At 42.4% G+C, this 14496-nt stretch overlaps 1 protein-coding gene across 1 annotated transcript in view; it reads right to left on the reverse strand.

The window, feature by feature from the left end:
• The window catches only part of PLCXD3 (phosphatidylinositol specific phospholipase C X domain containing 3), a 91890-nt gene that overhangs the window by 36211 nt on the left and 41183 nt on the right, over positions 1-14496 (reverse strand). Inside the window, exon 2 of the mRNA XM_027446534.3 lies at positions 1022-1730. Coding sequence (XP_027302335.1) covers positions 1022-1730 — 709 coding nt within the window. The remainder of the gene's footprint in view (positions 1-1021; positions 1731-14496) is intronic.

The following is a 14496-nucleotide window of genomic DNA, read 5'->3' on the forward strand; positions in this document are numbered from 1 at the left end:
ATGCATCCTTAAGGTGTATAAGGATAGTAAAGGATGCAAAATTCTGCACTGTCAAGACTTTGCTGACAAGCCAAAATGAAAGAAAAATGATTTACTCAGTACCCGAGGCCTGGTACATAAAACAGACTTAAATAAACTCAGTGCAGCCTAAACTTAAATATTGTATTCAGTTCTGAGCTCCACAATATAAAAAGGGCGTTAAGATACTTGAAGGCATGCCCTCCAGAGGAGGGAAATAAAGCTAGTAACAGGGCTGGAAGACATGTCCTGTGAGGAGAGGCTGAGGACACTTGGGTTGTCCAGTCTGGAGAACAGGAAGCTCAGAGGTGGCCTCATTGCTCTCTGCAGCTTCCTTAGGAGGAGAAGCACAGAGGGAGGTGCCGGTCTCTGCTGCCTGGGAACTGATCACAGGACAGAGGGGAATACCACAAAGCAGCACCAGGGGAGGTTCAGACTGGACATGAGGAGAAAGTTCTTTACTGTGAAGGTGGTCAGATATTGGAAAAGGCTTCCCAAGGAAGTGGTCATTACCCTCAAGTTCTTCTCCGTGTTCAAGAGGCATTTGGATAATGTCCTAAATAAAATGCTTTAACTTTTGGTTAGCCCTGAAGTGGTCAGGCAGAGGGACTAGATGGTATTTATAGTTCCCTGGCAACTGAACTATTCTGTTCAGACAAATTTGTCCACATCCAGTGAGAAAATCTGAGTGAAGATGATCAGTGCCTATGGTGAGAAACCACATTCAAGAAAACAAAACATCTGCATTCAGGTAAAAAATAAACGTCAAGCCAATCCATAATATTTCACAATGATTTAGTGCCAGATTTTCTTTTGAGATATAAAAGCTCCTCTTTAAACACATTTCACTAAATACATTAGGATTATGCCCAAGTTCTGACTCTTAGTCACAGCAGCATTGTAAAAACAGATCTGCTGGAGTTTCTTGAAAGGAAATTAGAAAATGCAGCATTTCTGACACACATTCAGCACAGTCAGCAGACGTCACCCACCAGGAACTTACCTTTCTGTGATTGTTTCTCTGAGACCACTAGCAACCCCTTTCACCACTGTACTAGCCTTTGGTGTCAGCACTACTTGAGAAATAAAAAAGGAGCCCTTCTTTCTTCTTTCAGTGATTGATGCCTGCAGGAACTGAATCAGTTTTTCCGGATCTGTTGTGTTTGCCCATGGAGCTGGCATCATCTGGCCTGGCCAAAGAAATGGTACCTCGAGAGCCACTGGGCTGTGATAAAAAACCAGCACTTGGTGTTCCTTTTCCCACAGGTACTGGAGGCTTACTTCATGGGCAAATATAGCAGGACACATTTTGTTTCCATACGTGTCCTTGAGCATTTGGACAAGCTTTTCATGATGATATTTCTGCATCCCATAGAAATGATTGAAGTCCAAGAAGACCACTTCTTTTGGGTGGTCAGCAAGAAATGCATTGATCTCTTCCAGGCCCTCCTTGACTTTGGCACTGAATAAGCCATGAGCAAAGTAGAGTTCGTTGTCTGGGTCTCTTGGCTTGGTGGAAATCCTAAGATCAAAATACCGTATGCCTGCCCCCAGCTGGCTGGTGAAATTCATGGTCTGTGTAGCCAACCACTTCCTCATCAGCTTTTTAGCCACAGTCCCAAAAACAGACACAAAATTCTGGACCGTTTCTGGCTGTTCAGGCCCAACCGGAGAGGCTTCATCAATGTAGAAGCTAAAGGAGTCATGAGACCCTAAAAACACAACAAAGGAAAACAATCAATATTGGATTTACATGTTAGAAGGCATTAGTGATTCTTTCTTAATGAATGTAATTTTGTGACCTGTACCAGCACTTGACAACAAACTCCTCCCCTGTCCTTTTTCTCAATACACAACCTTTGTCTGGCAGCATTTACCCACCAGAGCTTCACAGGAACATGAGTGAAAGGCAGCACCTGCTTTACAGCTTATCTGGGCTCTCCCTCACTCTTTTAGCTCTTACTTAACGCCTTTTATCCCACTTAACTCAGAGGGCTCTGAACGTCAAAACAAACCTGATGTAATTCCAGCAAAGTAAGACACGTAACAAATCCCTAGAGCCAACAAGAAGATGAGAATCTGGCCCTCCACACTGAATCATGCACTGTCTAGTTTACAGAACTAAAGAAAATAATGCACTTTTATTTGAGTTGAAAAATGCCAAGGACACCTAACCTTTCTGACCTTTATTTCAAGTTTCATCTGGTCATCCATAAGGTTACTAAATGCTGTTTTCCTTCGTAAATATACCTCTAAAATTCTTTGATTTCCCTTGTTATATAAATAAAACAGAACTAAGGAAGGTATTGTGTTTCTCTGCTAAAACAGGGGAACTTCATTGTGTACCCTGGACAAAAAGAGAACAACTATTTAACATACCTATGTAAAGAGGTTGCCATTTTCTACAGCATAAGGTAGTTGCATACAAAAATACCTAAGACAATTTGCTCTGCAAAATTCTCTTTGTATCAAGGTATGTCCATTAACAAAAACCTACACACTTATTTTAACATGCCTTTAGATCTTTACATGAATGAAGCTGATAATGCTGATGTTTTGGACACCTGCAAAAACATGACAGTTCTCCATAAGGGACTCTGCCTTGCTTTATGGAGGGATAAGCTCACCCTACAAGATGGTATCATCCTTGTCTACTACCAGCTTTCTGCAACCTGTACAGACTGTCTGACCAGCCTCCCTGTCCCAGTGGTGGGGAAAGCTGCTGCTCAGAGTCACTGCAGCATGGAGAGGAGGTCTGCTCCTCCACCTGCGCCATACCACTTGCAGAACTCCTCCAGGGTCAGCAGGACTCGCATCTCCAAAATGGACTGCAGAGCTAAGCACTCAGAGACCCAACTCCAAGCATCAAAATGAGTTCGGAGAACAAGTCATGTCTTCTGCTATTGATGCTTTTTTAGGTGCTTTTCAAAATCACTTTCCAAGGCACTCATGCTGTGGCAAATAAGTATCACATTAGCGAAATCCTGCTAGTCAGTCATTTCTGATGGCGATGCTATTTTAACTGAGCTGGAACAAACCCTATAAACTGAAGTGACAGCTGTAAAATTTTCTTCTTTAACAATAAATGGAGTCATGACAAATCATCTTAAACTCTGGCTTGAATTTGGCTTTGTTTAATCTGAGAAACGTCTTAAAATTTTGTACACCCCTGCTTTCCACAGTTGTCTCTTTGAACTGCATTTTACTAATATTAGATAAGTTTTTCATTTTGATGAAGATTTCTACTGCTATGTGCTGAAGCAATACCATATTCTTCACAGCATCTGATTAGATCATGGACTATCTCGTTACACACTGATATCCCAGAGGGCCAGATCTGCATACAGAATTTTAATGGTAAAACAAATGATTAGAGCAGTGACTTATGTTTCAACAGTGTTACAGTGAAAAATCAATGAGATACATTAAACATTCTGTTCAATGTAACCTGCACTAATCTAGAAATCAAAGTAAATCCAGTCCTGTTTAAAACAAAGAGTAGTTATTGATATTATCAAGGACGGATCTTGCAAACTCTTACTTTGTCCACTGAAGTCCCTTTGATTTCAGTAGGATTTATGTCAGAATAGGTATATATGTACAAACAAGAATAACTGATTGCAGCAGTGGGCCCCAAATGGTACTAAGATTAATTAAACCATTTGCCCTTTATTGTCAGTTCTATAGTCCCTGGGAAGCTGCAGCTGCAGAAGAGGCAGCTAAGCTTGACCACCACAGCCAATATGCAATGTATACTGTGCCAAGTGCTACTTAAATCTACTGCAGTCAAGAGAGGCAGCACAGTTCTCAAGGCAGAAAACTAAGGTGAAAAACTTGACAGCTGGCAGCTACCAGCTATCACTAACGCAGAACATGGGGTGGGAGGGCAGAGGGGAACATCATAGACAGAAGCTACTGACCATTACAAGCAGGATAGGCTACAATTTTTTTCTTAATTAAGGGCCTCATGCACATGTATGAATCTAAAAACTGGGTGAAATTTCACATTGGGTGGATGGTATGGAGAAGAGGACACAGGACACTGAGAAAGTCCATGTTTTGTAACTAGAATGGGAAGGACCCACTAAATTTCAAAAAGGGAAAATAAAGCTTAATTAAACTTGGTTTACAACAAAAGGAACTGACGTGAGCTCTTCCAAAGTATGTAAAGGTTCCTCCTGACTAAAAAAAAAAAAACAGCAAATGTTTTTCTCTTTCCACATGTTTAAGTAGTTTGATCAGGTCATTTAAATATTTATTCTCATCATGCACTCATCTGTATTCCTTCTGCCTTCATCCTGCACTCCTGTCTTAACCAGCTTGCTCACCTAACTCTAGGAAATTCAAAATCCTTACAATCCTGACAGAGCAAATTAGTGTATGACCTTTTGTATTCCCATGTCCCAAATCACTGTGTTCCTGGTAACGAGAGGATCCTGTATGGATATACACTTGTTTTTAGCAAGCAGCTTTCTTTCCAATCTTGCTTTGATACACAGGGACACTCTTGTACTATTTTGCCACTGGGAAGAGGACTTGTTGGTTCTCTGTATCGCCAGATCTCTGCTCCTATAAAGAAAGGATGCAGGGTTGTCCTGTTTTGGCTGGGATTAAGTCAATTGTCCTCATAGAGGCTGGTATGTTGTATGATGTTGTGCTTTGTGATGAAAACAGTGGTGACAACATGCCAATGTTTCAGCTGCTGTTAAGCAGTGCTCACACAGCCCAGGACGTTTCAGCCCCTTCTGCTGCTCTGCCAGCGAGGGGCGGAAGGGGGGACATTTGGAGTGATGGCATTTGTCTGCCCCAGAAACCATTACAGGTGATGAGCCCTGCTGTCCTGCAGGGGCTGAACACCCCTGCTGATGGGAAGCAGTGAGAGGGTTCCTTGGTTTGCTCTGCCTGAACACACGGCCTTTGTTTTACCTGGTGAGCTGGCTTTGTCTCAATTTACTGCCTGAGTAATTGCAACTGGCCAGTTTAGTTTTGTTGGATCATGGTGCATGTATTTTAAGTGTCTCTTGATAATTGTTTCTAAGGTTGAGAGATGAGAAATGAAGCCTTTGTATCTCTGGGAAGTGTGGAGATAAGCAGACACAGAATAACTGAGGCTGGACGGGAGCTCCAGAAGTCGTCTGTTCCAACCCCTGCTCATTTGCTTCAGAAGTTTTCTTGTCCTGCATTATGAGGTTGCAAGGTCCTGCCTTGTTCAGTAGTGGACCAGCATTTGCCTTGCTTTCTTTTCCTGCTGGAGCTTTCTTTAACAGCCGGAGCTCCCTGTTGCCTTTCACACCCCTTACAGATTTTTTGAATTTAGACGTCAGCTAAACACTTCTCAGACATTCAAGGGTAAAATATGCAGTATCACTTAGACTGCAAGAGAACAGCTGCTTGTACTCTTACTATGGAGAATGGTCTCCTGTTTTCTTTAGTGAATTCCCTTAATAGGACAATTGGGAATATAAAACCCACTGTTGCTCAGCTATGGACATATTTATGGCTTCCCTGGAGGGCTAACCCCCCATTTAAAAAATAATTGGGCTCAGTGCTGAAAAAATCCCTCAGGGAGAATGTGTTTCAGTTCAGAATTGTTTCTTCAATCCCACCAGAGATTTACAGAGAGGCACAGCAAAGCTACTATTTTCAGTGGCTAAGCCTTAACACATCATTCATAAAGAGGGCAGGCACAGCTGAACTTCACTCTTCCCTCCCCTTGCCTCACTGGGAGCTCTGGCCATCCCTCTTAACAACCGCCTGGCAAATGGCACATAAAATAGAGGTACTGATTCACACAGCACCGCCCAACGCGCCCCTGACAGCAGCAATCATGTTCTGAAGATGCACAAGCCACAGCAAAACCCCAAACAAGAGCACACTTTGCCCTCCTCACCTTCTCCCACAGATTTCAAACTCCTGCCTCTGCAGTGGGAGTTACCCAGTGATTGCCAGAAGTACAGCCTTTTACTGTTGCTTTGGGTGTCATTAGAAGCTTTACCTGCTGTTGTTTCCTATATTTAGGAGATGACATCCCTTGGTGACTATTGCTGAAGCATCACATGCCGATGCAGTCTAACCTTTTGGAAAACATCTTTGCCAAGAGGGCTCTACAGAGACTGACACCAGATCACAACATTTCTCAGATGCTGCAGAGGACAGGAAGGACAGATTCCCTGACATCTGGTACCAAAGGCAACCGAAGCACATGTGCTCCCCATTTCATTTGGTCTGTTATCGTCATCTTGTTTGTCCTAAAAAAAACAGTCATACAAGGACAAAAAGCTCTTTGAATCTTTACTTAACAACATTGTGATCAAGGAATAGCAAAGTCTTCATGCATGAACACTAGACTTGCTGCAGCTTAATATTGTGTTTCAGCTTCTTTTTAAGACAGCTGAGCACTCACTACCCTCCCAGCCAAAGCCACAGCACATCTCAGGAAGTCAAAACGTGCTGCCAAGGGCAATGGAACTCAGGCTTCATAAAACCTTTAGTATTTAAACTGCTTGGGTGACACAAACTCAGTTTGGTAAAAAGACTGCCTAAGACAGCAACACAAAAGCAACTGGGGGAAAAAAGAACACACCATATATTGTGCAGTGGCTCAACCTCCCCAGAGGTAACTGTGTGGCTTATCAGCTCTTCTTCCAATGTTCATCAACAGTTGTGAGCCCATAACTTCATCAGAAGGTCTTGGGGCTTACAGTACTCATGTAATGCAAAAATCCAGGCAACAGACAAGTCATGGTCAGAGCATGAGTACACATATAGCTTCCTCTGGTTAAATAAGCCCAGTGGCTGAACTGTTACACTGGCCACATTAGGATACCACGGAATGCATGCAGTCAGCCCTCTGCTACCCGTGGTACCTCAGCCCAACCTCAAAAACCCTGTCAAAACTGCATGAGAAATAACTGGGCTCTCCAAGCACCATGCTGCTGTTCCAAGAAAACTAGATGCACAGACAGCCCTGTGCAAGTTGATTTGGAAAATAGCTCAGAAGCCTACAAGTGCCGTCCCATAGTGGGACCAGGAAGCTTCCCCCAGACCTTTGTCTTCTTCTGTACCTGCATCAAGAAGCCTGCAGAGGTGGAACTGGTCACCTCTCAGGTCTCACCCACTTAGGCCCGCGGTCATGACCATACCAGCCATGAGCAGGATCACACCTAGCTTTTGGCTTTCTGAAGGTTCAGGAAAACTTAAGGGAAAGTCAAAGCAGTCAGCTCTCTTCCCAGAGTCCCAGTAAGCCAAAGAGCCTCATATTCTTTTACCTTGGTATTAGCACTGAAATCCCTTCTTAAGTCAGACTTTTCTCTAAAAGAGAACAGTATCTTTTAATAGGTAACAATATATTGTGTTTAGTCAAGTGAATTGTCTGATCCGAAAATAAGAAAAAAATATTCTACAAGCCCACATTTTGCAGGTGGTGAGCTAGCCCGTACATAAATCAAACTGAATAGCCCCATCATCAAGTGGTGAAAACAGAAGAGCTGTTTTATTTTTTGTACATAAAGCCTTAAAGTTTCTATTGAGTGAGACAAACTAAAATGAAGATATTTTAAAAATAAAGCCATTAAACTTGAAACGTCTATGAGGAAACATGAACAAAAACCAATCCGCTTCTTAAAAATCAAATCTTCCCCCAGGTCACACAGCACAAACAACCTGATACACAGACAGTCAAATCTCCCAAAGCCAACAGTTGCAACCTGTGAAGTAAGCATTTTAATTCTTCCAAAGTATAACTACAGGGATGAATTAACCTTGGTTTTCACTGGGAGATTACAGATAAAGTCCAAGTCCAGAGCCCAATTCTAGGAACACTCAGCCATCTGAATGCTTTTAATTACGAGTGCAAATGTCTGCAGGAAAGAGCCCCATTTTCCTCCAGCTTCTTTCAGAATAATAGAATTCCAAATTGCTTTGGAGTTTCAAGTCACACCAGCTAAATTGAAGTCCTTGAATATCTGGGAGCAAGAAGAGGCATGCAGTGACAAAGGAGAAAATGTATTCTGGTCATGCTTGAGAATGTAAACAAAAAGGTGACAGGAGTGACAGAGAATGAAGCTGTTAAAGCAACACTTGTTAGATTACTATTAACTTCGCAAGATTTTAGATGCTCTTGCAAATACAGCACAATCACAATTTCCCCGTCTGAAATCTACTCCACAGTCTGCCCATGTCCTCTGTGCCAGCTTTATCAGTCCCAGCAACTCTTCTCTTCCTCCTCTTGAAGCTAATATCCCCTTCTGCCTTGAAGACCTCATGGATAATGTGGGAAAAGGAAAGGAAGAGTTTGCTCCCATCCTTCTTGGAAGTGGTAGCCTTCCCCTCACCCATCATCCTCCTGCTGGAGAGAAAGGTAGATTTTCCCTTTTAAACCAGAGAAGGCCTGGACCCTCACCCAAACTGCACAAAACCCTAATGAAAACAAACAAACAAAAACCACAAATAACAAACAAACAAAAACCAAACTTGAAAAGTCACATTTTGCCAACCTTTGGGTTCAATACTACTTAATACTACTGCCATGGGTGGGCCCTGCATAGCTCAATGAACGCATTTCAGATGGAGGGAGCACTTTAATCCACATCGAGCAGCACAGCACACCTACAACAGACAGCAGGTACCGTACCCATAGCCACGGCCTAGAGCTCCACATGGAAAAGTATAAAACATTTAAAGCCCAGCACAAAGCAAATGAGCAAATGTCTTTGGCGTCCCTGCCTGTGGCAGGGGGGTTGGAAATAGATGATCTTTGAGGTCCCTTCCAACTCAAGCCTTTCTATGATTCAATTACTTTATACATAATACAGAATAGAGTTTTATCCTTCAGAGAATCACAACATAGTTGAGGTTGGAAGAGACCTTTGGAGCTCATCTGGTCCAACTGCCCCTCTCCTGTGTCTAAAGAGAAGGAAGTGAAACACAGAAGGATATTTTGACAGACAGCTACAAATCACTGAAGACCGCTTAAAAAGACTTGTCTGCATCAGCTTCTTCGCTAGGGAGAATAATGAACTATTAGTCCCTCAGTCCAGAGACAGCATCCCATGTCTATTGACCAACTTTCAGATCAGGAATGGCTCCCTGCTTCTGTTCTCCCTATGCACAAATCAAATTTTCATGCACAAGAAATGATCTTAGCAACTATTTACTCTTGTTCCTCTAGCATCTCTTCATCAAGCATGAAATACTCCTGAGCTCATGCTTTGTTGTGTGCTTTTGAACATGGCTACAATTGCCTCCGAGGGGAGCCTTTGTTGACACTGCCTGCAATCTCCAAGTCCTGCTCTTTACCCTCTCCGAGAGACATTACCATTTGAATGCTTTTTTACGTGACAGCTTGTGGTCTGTGGCAGTGCCTGCCCTGGGTAAGTGTTTCTGATTGCTCGACTAAGCCAAGGCGTTCCTCTTAGGAAAGAGGCAGTACTAAGTGAGGATCCAACTTCTAAGATCAAAGAGCACAGAAGTTGGAGAAGGATCTTCTTTGCTTTAAAGCCAACGATAACTGGAAATTATCACAGTACTAAGTGCAAACTTTGGCTAAAATCCTGGTTAGGTTAATGATTACTCAATTCATGCTAGTACGTCTGGTGTATATAAAATGTACCCGCATTCAGTCCCCTACAGCTTCCTCTTGTAAAAACAGGGATCAACTCCCATTTTCCTTAGAACACATCAGTTAATATCACATCACAAATTCTCAATGTGCTGTTAAAAAGTGAGGAAATGAGAAAAAGCAACCTGTAATTACATTTCTAGCTCTCCAAACAGTATGAGCACGTGTCACAACTATGGATACCACAAGGAAAGCTCTGCTAAAGAAACTATTCTTTAATGGAAAATCAGCACATGCTGCCCTTCTGAGAGCATGTTTCCCCTCTTGCTCTGTAACTTCCTTACTGTCCTGTAATTAATTGTGTGGGAGGAGGTGTTTAAATGTTTTCTGAGACACTGAAGTGTAAATAGCCTCCCACCTCTTCCCAGTCGAACCACCTCCAGCCGGATTTCAGTGTGGACTTCAAGCAGACAGCACGCAGAGAAGACAGAATGATGGAGCAGTGTTCAAATGCCAGGGGCTTTCTGAGAGCACCAGATTACTGTACTCAGAAAGCCCACCATTAAGGGAATTATTAGTTTCATCGCAGATTGGTTCTGAACAAGCTAGTGTTCCCTCAGACAAATGTAACATTAACATCAGAGGAAGCCTGAAAAGGGGCTGCAGGATCAGGCCATAGCGCAGAGCAGAGTAGGCTTGCTCTCAGGTTTAATCAGCTCAGCGGACACCTCGCACCACGGCACAGCGGCAGCATGGCAAGCTGCCTGTGGCAGCTCTGCTTACAGCCTCTTTCCATCTCTCTTGCCCCGAGAGCCGTCCCCAGCTGCTCTGCAAAACGCAAGGTAGGTTACCAGAGTTCCTGCAGACACCTGAATTCAAACAGCGCAGGGAACATTTTTGTACTATATATGTAGAAATGTAAATGATCATACCGAGGATTGAAAGAATCAGTCGGTGTTCCTTCCCCACTCTTTTTCCAAATGTGATCTTATAAACCTCTTAGCTGAACACAGAAGAAAAGGTGGAGGAGGAAGGCAGTGATATTGCCTGCATGTATGCCAAACACAGAAACACCGTTTCATCTTTGTGCACTGCACCAAAAATTTTAAAAGGTGTAGGAATGACTTTAAACTTTTAAAATCAGCCCTACAGTAAGAAACTAGAAAAGCCATTCTTATTTATTCAAATGAAATTGTAAGGATGACTTCAAGGTGTTTAGCAGGCAGACACAGAGCATATTCTTTTAATAGAAGAAGGCTTGTTTCACCTATCAAGCTAACACCTAGCAGGATTCATGGAACAAGAGCTTTGGCTCAAACTTAAAAAAAGCTCATAAAGCAACTCCTCTTTCTGGCACAGCAAGAGTAGCCACTGATTTATTTTTTTTTTCTTTTTAAGGAATCTTTACATCAAGTCTGACCATGCACCTAAAACATATAGTCCATGATGGGAAGTTACTATTTCAACACCAGAGCAGACACAGCTCTATGGCTTGTAAGCCGTGGGTCAAGCACTGTGATAGGTGGACTGCTGTGGCTTTATTCATGAATTTAACTGCATACATGAAGATTGAATAGTATATTTTGTATCAAATTAATGACTATCACATACATCCTTGAATATTATGGACAGCTATAACCTGAAGACAGATTAGCTATCTACATGTAATTACCTGGAAATAAAATCCCGGGGGGGGGGGCAAAGCCCTAGCTACACAAATGAGATCCACAAATGAGGATTCTTTCAAGTTTTTGCTTCTTTGGGAACAGAGCAGACTAATCTACAGTGATATTTTTTCTTTCTGCTCTGCAAGCTCACTGCTGGTTGTACAGATGCATCTGAGATCTCTATCACAACTGACATTTTCGTTAGACACTAGTCTTAGAATTACCCTATTAGCTATTTTCCTCTTAACTCAAGGAATAGCATATGAATGCAAGCATTTCAGAGTACAAAAGGTGTATCTGATTCTAAGCATAAAATTAATGTGCCAGGAATAGTTCAGGGCGTATTTTATTCCAGCACCAGCTCAGTCTGGCTGAGTGTGTCATCAGCATCCAAGTCATATCTCCTGGGGCAATCAGCAACACTTGCATTGCAAGCCAGTAGCTTTGGGACTGGCAAGAAGCTGTGATGACCCCAGGCAGCTCTGCTGAGCATGTGAAATGGCATCTCCTCACAGCGAATGCCTTCCGATCGTAATTCTTGTTCATAACCCTAATGCTACCACTGACAGGACAGCCTTTAAGGGCAGCATGCAGCTGAGGAGGCTTATAAAACGAGAACAGGCTGCTGTTGATCTGTTCATATCTCTCCCTCTCCATGCACACAGGAGCATAAAGCGCTACTTATTATGTATAGCCACAAGTAATGCAATGTTCACACCCGAAAATAGGATCAAATCAGACCACCTCTGCTTCTTGTGCTTTTATTTATTTGATTTCTTTCCATGAAAAACAGCCTTTAATACTCTTGGTAAGAAGACAAATATCCCTTGAAATAATTGCTTCTGATTACACAGACTTTTGCCAGTTACTGTATCTTTTCAGCACGAGAGAGCATTTTGGATTCTTGATTTTGCATTTCCCTCATTTCTTGCCTCTCCCCTCTTCTTTGATGTAATTTTCTCCGTCCCCTCTGGCATATACAGAACAGCCCTTTCCTAACTCATGGCTGCATTGACAGCATGTATTAGCCTCACTATTGTTGCTATTTCATTGTGATCTTTTTTTTAATTATTATTATTTTTTATTTTTTCCTTTTTAAACAAGTGCAATATTTTCTATTAAATCTGAATAACACTGGTGAACAACTGTAGCAATCCTGTAACTGACAAAAATTATTGCATGGCATGCGTGACTTCTGCATTACCCATTATTTTAGGGCCAAGAAAATGAAAACTGGGAGGTGTGGCTGGATAAAATGAGATTACATTGCAAAGTTTGTGAAAGAATGATGCCTTAAACAAGTTTTCCGTGACTTCAAAGATCTCTACAATAAATACAATGCGGTCTGAGATGCATCTCCAGAAGAACTTTAAAGGCAAGATCTTTCCGTGGTATCTAGAAACATCGAACTCTGCTGAAAGGACACCTGTGAAGCAAAGTATAGGATTCCTCCTACACTTTAATGAGAGCACTGCCAGCTAGTGCATCAGCACTCCAGGATGGGCTGTCCTAGGGGTGGTACTGGTAGAGTTTTCTATTACCATGCAAGAAATCCAAGGTAGGTTCATTTTCATTTTCTCAGTCACTGAGCTTGAAAAGCTGGGACAAATCTGAGCAGTTAATCTGATTCTTGTGAGAGAAAGATGGAAAAGCGAGTGGGAGAAATATTATTCCCTATTCTGAGTCAGTTCACAAAAGCTTTCACACAAAAACCCTCTCTTCTAAAGATCACTTCTGGCAAGCTGTCCATATAATATTAGCTGACCAACCATGTCATGACTCAGACATAATGAAAAGTTGCAAAGAACTGCAAAGGAATGGGAGGAAGAGGGAAGCACGTAAGTTGTTATATATTGACTGTTCCCCCTGCTCTGCCCACTTCCTTATCCTTTGTTTGCCTCTTATCTTCACATTAGAGGTTCTTCTATTTTTGTGTATTGCCTGGTACATTTGACAAACTGCTGCAAACAAAGCTCCCACAGCCACGGTGCTGTACATGAAATACCTCCTGAGGATGGGTGCTCTTAAAGAAAGTCTCTCTTACACAAGGTCTCCTCAACTATAAGCAAAGCCACTGTAATGTTTGGCTTCATGTTTAGTAGAAGGGAAATAACTAAATACTTCCCTTGGGCCTGAAATGTGAATGAAAAACACTGCATCTTTTCCAAAGCATTTTTTTTTTCCTGCAAAGCTCCAGAAAAACGGTCCTAAGCGTTTGGAGCCAAGAGCTTTATTAAGGCACCTGTTAAACACGTACAAGTGTGGTCCTTCTCAAATGTGTGTGTCTCCTGCCATCACTTTCCTTTGCTGAAACTAAACAGGGCACAAGAGAATGGGCAGCTGGAGAAGTGTCACCAGGAGGCACGCTGGCTCGCTTCGCTGGCTGCAAACATCATCACACCACCAAGTTACCACACCATGGTGTCACCAGCCTTCTGAAACACCATGTCGGAGGTCTGCAAATGCAGGACAGCTCTGCTTTAGTATCTACAGCCTGTTTTACCAAATTGCTCTCTGTGAAAATTCTGCAGTGGAAAAAAAAAAAAAAAGCTTTCTAGGAAGTTCCTCTTTCCACATAACCAGTCTCTGACTTTTACATCCAACTGCAGAGCAAGGAAAGTAACCTCACCCAAAGACTTTGCATGTGAGAGTTCAAAACTTTCACAATACACTCATTCTAAGATGTCATGAACCATCAGACACCGATAAACTCTGATCTTGCATGTCCTCTTAGCATCCAATGCTACTCTTACATTTCACCATTTTCTTGTACTGTTCGGTTTCTCCTGGAAGATCTCCACAGCCACATGTACTCACTGTAAACCATCTTTCCTAGGAGATAACGAAGAAAAATGTGTCTGGCTGCACAGTGTGTGAAGAAAAGCAATCATGACACCTGTAAAACACTGAACAAATAAAAGAGAACACCCATTTGCAATCAGATGACACCCAGCCTTGAATACAGTGGGCAAAGAGGCTTTATAGAGGAAAAGAGTGGAAAGATGCACATCATTGGAAAAGGAGAATCCATTAAAAAAAATAAATAAATGTATTTGGTCAGTACTTGTACTGGGTCTAGCTGGGATGGAGCTCACCAGAGCAGCCCACAGAGTGCTGTGCTCTGCACCTGTAGCTAGAACAGCCCTAGTAACACTCAGCAATAAGAGCTGAGAAAGGGGAAGGAGGGGGGGGGGGGGGGGATCTCACTGTGAAGACATCTGTCCTCCCAAACAACTGCTACGTGTATGGAGG

Source organism: Anas platyrhynchos, chromosome Z, assembly GCF_047663525.1.
Source record: "Anas platyrhynchos isolate ZD024472 breed Pekin duck chromosome Z, IASCAAS_PekinDuck_T2T, whole genome shotgun sequence".
NCBI classification, from domain to species: Eukaryota; Metazoa; Chordata; class Aves; order Anseriformes; family Anatidae; genus Anas; species Anas platyrhynchos.